The sequence below is a fragment of the Ornithorhynchus anatinus genome, chromosome 21 (genome assembly GCF_004115215.2).
Source record: "Ornithorhynchus anatinus isolate Pmale09 chromosome 21, mOrnAna1.pri.v4, whole genome shotgun sequence".
Lineage (NCBI taxonomy): Eukaryota > Metazoa > Chordata > Mammalia > Monotremata > Ornithorhynchidae > Ornithorhynchus > Ornithorhynchus anatinus.
Genome location: NC_041748.1, coordinates 15982773 through 15994569, shown reverse-complemented (window position 1 = coordinate 15994569; position 11797 = coordinate 15982773). Strand labels below are relative to the sequence as shown.

Here is an 11797-nt window from a genome sequence, read left to right as displayed (position 1 = left end):
CCAGTTGACAAGCAAACCCTCCAGCCGGAGGGGAGACTCCCCTTTCCTAATCGGCGCCCCTCGCCCCCCAAAACTCCTCTGGCAGACCGGGGCGGCAGTGGATTCCGGGTGAGAGTCCCCCACCGGCCTCCCCGATCCCCGGCTCTAGCTGGGGGGACGGCAGGCATCGCCTCTGTCTTGTGGGCCCTGATAGGACCTCTGTCCATCCCCCCATCCCCTACCTCCCCAAATGTGCCCAGAGAGGTCTCACAGGGCCAGGGTGGAGCCAGCGGCCTCGGCAAAACCAATTCCCCAAAGTGGAACTTGGCAGTGAATTCCACCCATCTCAGGCACGAGAGGATGCGGCTGGGGGCAGGGAGGAGGGCAGAGTTTTTTTTTGTTTTTTGGGGGGGGAGGAGAGGAGAATCGTCAGAATCTCCCCCCTCCCAGACCCTCCCGGACCCCCGCTGTCAGAGCGAAGCTAAGGCAGGCAGGGTAAGACACTAACAGTTGACAGGCTTCTCTGCAGGTACACGGCTTTATTTGCTATTTTCAGGGGAAACCTAGGCACTAAACTCGAAGCTGATAAAATACGGATACCTAAAAAAGTATAAAAGTATAAATATCCCCTTAGAATAAAGTTTAGTCGATTCATCAGGTCTTGATATCTTTTACAAAACACACACGCACATACATACGCGCGCAAACACACACACACACACGCGGGTGGCAAAAACGAACTCTCTCAAGTTCTTCCAGGTCAGGGGTGGGGCGGCGAGAGGTCCCACGGCCCGCTGCTCCCCCCACGACCAGATGGAAAGGTCTCTACCGACGGTATCGGCCGAACCGGGAGCCCACGTGGCCTTCCGGACAGGAGCGGGACGCTCGGATGTCGGAGAAGCACGGCGGAGGAGAAAGCGCAGGCGAGATTTCAGGGTTGTGTGTGTGTGGGTGTGTAGAGTTATGTGTGTGGGCGGGGGGAGGGTTGTGTTTGTGTGCGGGGGGTCGTATCTATGTACGTTTGTGGGGTTTTAAAAAGGCCTCAAACTCCAGATGTCCCGCGTTCCTTCAGACACCGCTCATTCCCCCGACTCACTGCTCACCACACTTGGGAAAAATAAAATAAAAAAAAATTCCGACCTTCCCCCTAGTAGTGCTTCTAAGCAACAGGAGTTCTACTCTACCGCTTAATGGTGAAATCTATTTTAAAAGCATGCCAACGGGTCCCCGTTGCCCCCCTCCCCACCGCCCCCATCCCTTTAAACAACTCTTTAACAGCTCCAATCTCACATGAGGTCAGCAGAGCTCACCCGGGTTGGGTGTGAGAGCCCTCAAATGTTTCTAGAAAGAAAAGAACTGCATAGTTTAAAAAACAAAAAAAGGACGAGATGACAACCAGGGAACAAACAAACAAACAAACTCCCCCCAACAGACACAAAAAAAGCCACCCGGAAGGCAGCCGCCCGGGGAGAAAGCGAGACGGGAAGAGAGAGAGAGAGACCGATGACGAATTGTAAACATCCCGAGCTTTCGACGCGATCCAGGTGCCGCGGACCTGAGAGGTCGGGGGAAGGGCTGAGCGTTCTGACCACGACCCCGGAGACCCTGATGGGCGCCACGCCTCCCGCCGGGCAGCTGGTGTGGCGAAGCACCCTCTCTCTGAGAAATCTCCCATCACACCAAAGGCAGCGAGCGCCGTTCTGAGTGGGGCCAGGGCCGGTTGACCGGCGGCAGGCTGGCCCTCGGGGAAGCCCCCTTGCCCCCGGGTCTCCCTGGCCCAGAGGAGCCGGGGCAGGGCTTCGGCTCGGCCGGGTTCTCGCGCCATCCGGGCCAGAGGGAACGGCTCCCCGTGGGGAGACCGGAGGGGTCCTCGCCTCCCCAGAGGCAGACCGGCCACACAGCCCCGGCCTCCTCTCTCCTGGGGGGGGGAGGTGGCTCTCTTGCCGTGGGCTGGGATCGGTGTTCCCAGGGGGTGGGCGGTTCCCGAGCCCTCTCGTTAGCCCCCCGCCACTGGCCCTATAGTTAAGGACGATAATTTGTGTAGCACCAAGTCGGTTGTCCTCTCGGCTCTCGCCAACGATTAATACCAAAAAGCGGCTGACCGCTCGGGGCCGGGGAGCGGGGGGAGGGCCCGGCCCTGGGCGGCGGGAAGACACCCAGAGCTCCAACGGTCCGGGCCCACACACGGGCTTCGACCTGTAGTGCTTTTGCCGCCCTTCCCGGCCCCGATTCGGGCCGGGGGGAAGGAGGGGGTCCCAGCCCGGGCCGACGACGGGAAAATTGTCTGTCTGTCCGCCCGGGGGGAGCCGGGCGGTTCACCGGACCTTGGCGGGGGGAAGGGAGCGGGTGAGGATGGAAGAGGAGTGGGAGAGAAGGGGGGGGAATCAAATAAAATCAAACTGTAAAAAATCCTCCAGCTCGCAATACCGGGCCTTCACATCCGGGAGCCTCTTTCTTGCAAGATCTGAAAGAGAGCAGACGCGGAGGGTCAGCCGGCACACGGACTCAAGCGGCCCATCCCCAGCCGGAGGGAGGGGGTCTCCCAGAGGGGCCCTGGCCGCCTGCACCTGGCTGTGGGGGGAGGGGGCGTGACAAGAATGCCGTCCGCTGGCCGCTGGGCTCGACCGCAAACCACGGCCTCGCCCACGAGACCACACGGGGAGAGTTCCCCTGCGTCGGATCCTACTGAGCACCTCCCGGGCACGGAGCACTCTACAAAAAACAGCTCGAGGGAATCCGATGGAAGCTGGATGCCTGTTCCCTGCCCTCTGGGAGCTTACATTCTCATGGCCTGAACTGCGTTTGATTCAGTGCCGTGAGGAGATGGCAGTCGGTCGCCAGTGCTGATTGAGCACCCGGGTGCAGAACACTGTGCTGAGCATTTGAGAGAGTCCTACAGAAGACAGACTCCCCCATCCCAGCCCTCAAGAAGCTTAAAATCTAATGGGCTTTATTTACCATTGTTTTTACGAGATGTTCTTCCCCTTGACTCTGTTTATTGCCATTGTTCTCGTCTGTCCGTCTCCCCCGATTAGACTGTAAGCCCGTCAAACGGCAGGGACTGTCTCTATCTGTTGCCGACTTGTTCATCCCAAGCGCTTAGTACAGTGCTCTGCACATAGTAAGCGCTCAATAAATACTATTGAATGAATGAATGAATTTGGTACCTGCTGGCAGCTGATACGTATGTACATTTATATACGTCACGTGTAAATATCAGTAGAGGTATAAAGATAGATCAGGGAACGTGTCTCTCAACTCTGTTATATTGGACTCTCCCGAGGGCTTAGTACAGTACTCTGCGCCCAGTAAGAATTGAATACCAATTTTTTAATGGTATTTGTTGAGCACTTACTCTGCGTCAAGCTCCGTTCTAAGCGCCAGGGTAGGTACGAGTTAATTAGGTCGGACACGGTCCTGGTCCCGCATGGGGCTCACGTGCTAAACAGGAGGGAGAACAGGTATCCCCATTTGGCAGATGTGGTAACTGAGGCCCAGAGAAGTAAAGTGACTTGCCCAAGGTTACACAGCAAGCAACCGGCAGAGCCGGGATTAGACTACCGGGCCCGTGCTCTATCCACTAGGCCACGTGGCTTCTCCACTGATCGACTGACTGCTTGAGTAGAGAGGGGAAGAGGTGAGGGAGAGAGAGATGAAGATGGAGCCTGGGGCGCTAGGCCTGGTTTTGCCCCCTGCAGGGCCCTCCTGTACACTTCCCAGAAGCCACCCCCGGAAGTCCTTAGGCCGGCTCGTCGACCGGCCGGGGTGCGGGGGACCCACCTTGGCCTTCTCGCTGGGCTCACTGCTTGTGCCATAGGGGGTGTTGTGTAGCTCCTTGGACACGACGCAGAGGAACTCGGCCTGGTCTTCGTTTCCGTAGTTGTACGAAGAACCGATGCTGACCAGCTGGAAGGAGAAGCGTTCCGTCACATCCTTGGAAGCGGGAATTTTGCTCACCCTCCCTCTGCCCCGATGCCGGGATCTCTCGGCCCCCCCGGGCTGCCCCGTCGGGGTGAGCATCTGGGGATGGTGGGTTGGGGCAAAGGTAAGCTCGGCAGGGTTGGGGGCAGAGGTTCCCTCGTCCAAGGGACTAGATCGGACGCCACTCAAGGGTGGCCTCGGCATCCTCTAACCCTGAAGGACGCCTGCTTCCCCACAATCCAGGGGCCAAAGAGAGGCCGGTGGTTGCTAGGGGAAGAGTGGGAAGGGGAGAACCGGACCTTGGGCCTGAGACCTTTTTGTCCCCCCATCTTACTTATGGAAAACAAATTCCCGAGGCGGCCAGGCTGCGGCTTTTCTATCGGGCCTGGACTTGCTTCACCCCTCGGGGACCCGCTCCGGTCGTGCCTGGGCACGCTCGGCTCACACCTGGGCACCTTCCTATGGGCCCCGGTGGGGCACACTCTCCTTCCTATGGGCCCCTGTGGCCGTGACCGGCTGATGTCAGGAGGGAGAGGATGAAAGGAAGGCCCCTGGGAAGGGAAGGAGGGAGGGAAGTTAACGGATGAGGTGCCTGGTCCGACGAGCAGGGCTCCGGCCCGGCCCAAGGGTGTCTCCTCCGGCCCAGAAGAGGGGAGCCCGGAGAGAGGAACGGCTCTCCAGACCAGTTAGGGACTGGGCTCGGCCGACTGAGGGGCGGGGGGCACAAGAAGCCCCTTGGAGTCTCTCCCCGCAGGGGTGGGCCCAGGGAAAATTCAGAATCGTGGGCAGTGGGCTTCACCACCTGCCCCGACGGAGCCGCAGAGAGGAGTCTGACTTCCTAATTGGCCGCCGGACAGGAGCCACAGCTCTCCCGGGGCCGACTTTGGGCAGGTAGGGGTGGCTGGAGAAACGGTCGGAACCAACAGCCGGAACGGTCCACGGAACGGAGCTGGGAAGCCACCGCTCCCTCGGCGGCCTGCAGGCCTCGCTTTTCCCATGGCCTTGACTGGACCTGAGGGTTACCCAACGGCCTCTCTTTGAAGCCTGCTCCAATCCATTATCCCTGCTTGGGCTCAAGATAATAGTAAAAATCACTGTGGTTTTTGTTAAGCACTTACTACGTGCCAGGCACTGTACTAAGCTCTGGGATGGATACAAGTAAATCGGGTTGGACACAGTCCCTGTCGCACATGAGGCTCACAGTATTAATCCCCATTTTACAGATGAGGAAACTGAACCCAAGTGAGGTGATTTGCCCATGGTCACACAAGTGGCAGAGGCAGGATTAGAACTCATGATCTTCTGACTCCCGGGCCCATACTCTATCCACTGTCCACGTTTCTTCCCCCACCTCTGGAGGGGGGGAGAGGGGTGGTGTATGTGTGTATGTATACATGCAAGCACACACATGCACGCATGTGCAAGTCAGAGATTCACAGAACAAGACGGGTCAGGAGCCGAAGCCCAGCAGGGGGTGAGGCTCGGGTCTGGTTTCTCGGCTCCGGCTTCTGGCTCCTTCCCGCGACCCATTTGCCAGGAGCAGCAAGGGCCTCAGACCGAGGGGTCCCGTGGGGGGGGCAGTCCGACAGAGCCGGCCGGGGAGAGGAACCCAGGAGAGCCTCGCCATGAGGGAGGTGTCGGGCAGAGCGATGGACGGGGGCCCTGCCAGGTGCCCACAGGAGACCGGCCCAAACGGGCTTTGGAGGGCCAAGATCAATCTTGTTTCTAAGCGGGTGTCTCCTTGATTCGACTGCCAAGAGGACTCTGGCAATGGTGGGGCAGGTAGGCACGGCCACTCGGGTGCCCGGACCTGGGGCCCACCTCGGGGCTGTGAAAAGGACCGGTCGGCCCCCACCCCCCGCAGGACAGGCTTCCAGGCCTACCGCACTCCCTCGGCCTACGGCAAGATGAAAAACTGTTCCGAATGTCTGTCTCCCCTCCTACAATGTAAGCCCGTTATGGGCAAGGAGTGTGTCTGTTTATTGTGATACTGTACTCTCCCAAGCGCTTAGTACAGTGCTCTGCACACTGCAAGTGCTCAATAAAAACCATTGCCCGACTGACTGGGAGGCCAGTCCCCACTAGCCCGGCAGCGCCGGGGCTTTGGAAGTGCTCCCATCAGACCTGCTGGAGGTCCAGACGGTCCACCCCGGGAGGAAGAGGAAGAGAGGGTGGCCTCAGCAGCCCTCAGGCCTTGAGGCCCGCTGACTGATCGGAGAGGGGGCCGATGATACCCACGGTGTTGGGCCCGTGGGATCCCGCTGGGGTCCGGTTCCTGCCACGGAGAACCAGGTAGCAGCAGCGGGAGGAAATCGCATCCCCCATTCGCCCCGGTGAGGGGACCTCCCCTCCCCGGCCAGATCTGGGGAATCACCCCCTCACCCAGAGTTTCGCATCACCTCCCCGCCGGGCCGTGAGCTTTTCGCGGGTGGGGATCGGGCCCGCTCGTGTCACTGGGGCCTCCGGAGCGGAAGAGGGTCGGGGCTGGGGGGTCCAGGGCCAAGACAGAGCCATCCCCTTCCCGTCCCTGTCCTCGCCCACAGCTCCTCGACTTCCCCTCGGAGCATGGCGGTCCCAGGAGGAGGTGGCTTTCCTGAGCCCGGGGCCCAGTGGAAAAGCCGGAGCTGAGGTGCTCCTTTGACACAGGAGGGAAAAGTGACGGGGGAAAGAGAGAATTCCGTGGGAAGGGGAGAGCGAGGGAACTAGCGAAACCTGGGAGGAGGTGACCCCGGGAGCAGGGCCCACCACTGTACAGAGCTGCAGTAGTCGACTGGTGCTGTGGAAGACCATGACTACGGTGCTCTACAATAATAATAACAATAACGATGCTACTTGTTAAGCGCTTACTATGTGCCAAGCACTGTTCTAACCACTGGGAAAGATACAAGTTAAACAGGTTGGGGACATTCCCTATCCCACATGGGGCTCACAGTCTCAATCCCCATTTTACAGATGAGTTTACTGGGGCCTAGAGAAGTGACTTGCTGAAGGTCACACACTAGACAAGTGGCAGAGCCAGGATGAGAACCCAGATCCTTCTGACTCCCAGGCCTGTGCTCTACCCACTAAGCCACGCTGCTTTCAGGGTGCTTAATCCGGCACTCCACCCGAGGCAGGCGCCCAGCATGCGCTCCTGACAGACTGTTTTCCAAGCAGGGGATGCTTCGGCAGGACAACGATGTCACCGAGTGCTTGGACTCGGGCCCCTCCTCCCACCTGAACACATGGGAAGTAAGTCTGATTGAGCTTGAGGGCAGGAACACTCAACTGTATTGTCCTTTCCCTAGCATTCGGTACAGCGATCTGCCCATAGTAAATGCTCACTAAATGCCACTGATGGACTGAGAGTGCCAATGCAGCAGGACCTCTGGGGCTGACGGGACTGTCGGTGAGGGACAGGAAACCTCTGGGGCTGATGGGATTGTTGGTGGGGGGCCAGGAGATTTCTGGGCCAGATGGGATTATTGGCAGGGGTCGGGAGATCTCTGGGGATGATGAGATTGTTGGCAGTGGAAGGGACACCTCTGGGAATGATGAGATTTTTGATGGGGGACAGGAGACATCCGTGGCTGATGGGATTGTTGGCAGGAGGCAAGAGACCTCCGGGCCCGACGGGATTGTTGGCGGGGGACAGGAGACCTCTGGGAATGATGGGATTGTTGGCAGGGAATGGGAGACCTCTGGGAATGATGGGATTGTTGATGGGGCGGGAAGGACAGAAGACCTCTGGGGTGATGGGATCGTCGGCAGGACAGGACACCTCTGAGAAAGATGAGATTGTTGATGGGAATCAGGAGACCTCTGGGGCTGACGGGATTGTCGGCGGGAGACAGGAGAGCAAAGGGGCTGATGGGACTGCTCCTCAATCACTGCTCTCTCCTTCAACCCACATATCCAATCTATCACTAGATCCTGTTGGTTCAACCTTCGCAACACTGCTAAAACCCGCCCTTTCCTCTCCAAACTGCTACCGTGCAAATCCAAGCATTTATCCTATCCCGTCTTGGCTACCGCATCGGTCTCCCTGCTGACCTCCCGGCCTCGTGTCTCTCCCCACGCCAGTCCACACTTTACTCTGCTGCCCGGATCATTTTTCTACAAAAATCTTTGATCCACGTGTCCCCCCTCCTCGAGAACCTTCAGTGGTTGCCCGTCCACCTCTGCATCGAACAGAAACTCCTCACCACGGCTTTAAAGCACTCCAACAGCTCGTCCCTTTCTATCTCACCTCACCGATCTCCTCCTACAGCCCAGCCCACACACTCCGCTCCTCTAGCGCCAGCTTACTCGCCGTGCCCCCATTTTGTCTATCTGGCCACTGACCCCTTTCCCACGTCCTCCCCCGAGCCTGGAACTCTCTCCCCCTCCATAAACGCCAGACCACCGTCTCCACCACCAAAGCCTTATTAGAGTCACATCTTCTCCAAGAGGCCTTCCTCAATTAAGCCCTCTTTTCCTCAGCTGGCTCTCCTTTCTGTGCCATCTACGCACTTCAATCTGTGACTTCGTACATCTGCTCTTCGCCCCACCTCCAACCCCACAGCACTTACGTTCGTATCTTTAAATTATATATTACAAATTATTTATTCATAGTAACGTCTGCCTCCCCCTCTCTACTGGGGAGCCAGTTACGGGCAGGGACCGTGCCTGCTAATTCTGTTGTATTGTACTCTCCCAAGCGCTTAGTACAGTGCTCTGCAAATAGAAAGAGCTCGGTACGTATCATCGATCGGTTTAAAGCAGTCAATCCCCTTGCCCCCTCCATACCTCACCGCTCTCCTACTCTAACCCAGCCCGCACACTCCGCTCCTCTAATGCCAACCGACTCACTGTACCTCGATCTCGTCTATCTCACCACCGACCTCTCGCCCACATCCTGCCTCTGGCCTGGGACGCCCTCCCTCTTCACATGCAACACACAATTACTATCCCCCTCATCTCCAAGAGGCCTTCTCATTTCCTTTCCTCCCACTCCCTTCTGCATCACCCTGATCTGCTCTCTCTATTCACCGGCTCCTCGGCCCCAGGGCACTCATGTCCACAGCTGTCATTTGTTTATATTAACTATTAACGCCTGCCTTCCCCTCTAGACTGTAAGCTCCTTGCGGGCAGGAAACGGGTGTGTTAGAGTGTTACTTCGTACCCTCCAAAGCTCTCAGTACAGAGCTCTGCACACTGGGAGCGCTCCCAAAATACGACCGATTTCCTGGTTGATGGCTGGCAGGGGACGGGAGAGCAAAGGGGTGGCTCCAGCCTTGGGCACATCCCTTCCCACCCCCAGCTGACCTCCCTCCAGCCCAGGGTCCAGGGGAGATGGGGGAGGAAGTGGAGGGGGAGGGGAGAACAGCCGCCTGGTCAGACACATAAAACCACACTGCCCGGCCCTTTCGGGGAAAAGTTGATCATCTAACAATAGAGAAGCAGCGTGGAGTAGTCGATAGAGCACAGGCCTGGGATTCAGAAGGTCATGGGTCTTAATCCTGGGGCCGCCGCCTGTCTGCTGTGTGACCTTGGGCAACTCACTTCACTTCTCTGCTCCTCAGTTACCTCATCTGGAAAATGGGGATTGAGACTGTGAGCCCCACCTGGGATGGGGACTGTGTCCAAACTGATTTGCTTGTATCCATCCCAGGGCTTAGTACAGTGCTTGGCACATAGTAAGCGCTTAACAAATATCACAATTATTATCATTAACAACCCTCCGTTGGGCCAAAGGCTCTCCTTCCTCTGCCGCCGGGCCTCATTCATTTAGTCGGATTTATTGAGCGCTTACCATGGGCAGAGCACTGTACTAAGCGCTTGGGAGAGTAGAGTAGAACAATAAGCACATTTCCCACTCAAAGTCCGGAGGGAGAGACAGATAATACAAAATCAATCAATCCTCGGGTAGGGACCGTATTTCAGCCACACTTAGCGCAGGGCTCTGCCCCCGGTAATTACTCTATAAATAACGATGACTGGCTGACAGATGGGAGACAAGGGGACAGACTTCAAGTGCTCACTCTAGCTCTTTCCCACCAGTGCTGGCAGGAAGGTGGGAGAGGCTGCGGGGGCTGGGGGAAAAGATGGGGTCCAAGCTGCTACCTAGAGAGGCTGTCCCCTGCACCCCGTCATGTGGATCAAGACCTGGGGCCTTTGATTCATTCAATCATATTTACTGAGCACTCACTGAGTGCAGAGCACTGTACTAAGTGCTTGGAAAGTACAATTCAGCAACAAATCCTCTGATGACAAAGGAATCCCGCAGCCCACACTAGGACCGGGTGTAAGGAGGCGAGGCCGGGGGACTTATAATAATAATAATAATAATTATGGAATTTGTTAAGCGCTTACTAGGTGGCAAGCACTGTTCTACGTGCTGGGTAGATACAAGGTAATCAGGTTGTCCCTGTTGGGGCTCACAGTCTTAATCTCCGTTTTCTAGATGAGGGAACTGAGGCCCAGAGAAGTGAAGTGACTTGTCCAAGAACACCCACCAGACAAGTGGCGGAGGCGGGACCAGAACCTGTGACCTGACTCCCGGGCCTGGGCTCTGTCCACTAGGCCACGCTGGGGAAGAGCTGACTGACGGGAGGCGCCCTCAGAGCCTATCAGAGGAACGACTGGGGATTCGCTCTCACTCAAGCAGTTCCCGGTTTGGGTCAAACTCCCACTGTGGGCAGAGCACTGTGCCAAGCGCCGGGGAGAGTCCGACGGCTCTGAGATCAGGCGGTGGGGGTCCTCGCCTCCCAAGACCATCAGGTCAACCTGGCGGCCCCGACCCCACACCCTAGACTGGTCTCCCGGGTGAACGCCCACCGGGAATGGGGCCCGCTGGGAGGGAAGGAGGAGGGAAGAGGAGGGGGATACAGAACGTGACACACCTCGCCGCCGCTTTTCTGGAGACGCGTCTCCTCCCCCTTGACTTCCCGCGACACTATCAGCAGAAACTCTGACTGGTGGGCCCGGCCGAAGCCGAAGGCGGGGCCTACGCTGACCAGCTGCGGTAGCCCATCGGAGCAAAAGACAAACAGAGATCTTGGTGATGCCGCGGCATTCGACGGGTCGGGGGGAACGAGGGGTCCGGGGGTGGGGGGAGGCAAATAGAGCCTCCGGTCATAACCGGGAGGCTCGTCCGCGGCAGTGGGGCCGGTGGGAAACGGAATCGTTTCTGCTCGTGGTCACGGGGGGCGGGGGGCACTCCAAAGAGATTCTGGAAACATCATCTTTGCTGAATAACTGTGGTATTTAAGTGCTTACTGTGTGCCAGACACTCTACTAAGCGCAGGGGAGGATACAAGCAGATGGGTTGAATGCAGTCCCTATCCCACAGGGGGTTCACAGTCTCCATCTTCACTTTACAGAGGAGGTCACTGAGGCACAGAGAAGTGATTTGACTTGCCCAAGGTCACAAAGCAGACAAGCGGCAGAGTCGGGACTGGAACTATAACCTTCTGACTCCCAAGCACGGGCCCTAACTTCCCTGCCGAGCTGCTGAAGGAATGGGCGAGAAATTGTGGGTGGATATGGTCGGCGGCCCTGGTCCCCGCCGGGCATCCCGGAGGGAGAGGGCAGGCCCGGCGGGCATGTGGCCCCCTGAATCGCCCTGCTCCATCTGCGGAGAAACCATGGCGGGCGGCGGAATGCTGGGGTCCCCCTCCCTGAGCCCGGGAGGAAGAGGAGGCGTGGAACGGGCAGGTACCACAGCAGGAACCCAGCACAAGCCCTCACCTCTGGGAGACGCTAGGCAACGGACTCGGACCCGGAGAGATCGAGGTCCCCGAGGCGTGGACCTGGGCATCGCCGGCCAGTTGGCTCTGAGTCACGTGGATTCCATGAGGGGTGACCCAGTAACCCAGCCTTGGCTTCCCTACCTAGCAAATGGGTGCGCCTACCTTGAGCCTCACAAAGCCCGCTT

At 58.0% G+C, this 11797-nt stretch overlaps 1 protein-coding gene across 2 annotated transcripts in view; it reads right to left on the bottom strand.

Moving 5' to 3' along the window:
• Window positions 1-503: 503 nt before the first annotated feature.
• The window catches only part of KCTD5 (potassium channel tetramerization domain containing 5), a 29790-nt gene continuing 18496 nt past the window's right edge, over window positions 504-11797 (bottom strand). Inside the window, exons 5-7 of one of the 2 annotated variants that reach the window (XM_029049161.2) lie at window positions 10764-10880; window positions 3760-3885; window positions 504-2443 (exon numbers count right to left, since the gene is read on the bottom strand). In XM_029049161.2, coding sequence (XP_028904994.1) covers window positions 2414-2443; window positions 3760-3885; window positions 10764-10880 — 273 coding nt within the window. In that variant the 3' untranslated portion in view covers window positions 504-2413. The remainder of the gene's footprint in view (window positions 2444-3759; window positions 3886-10763; window positions 10881-11797) is intronic. The other variant, XM_029049162.2, reaches the window with a different exon arrangement.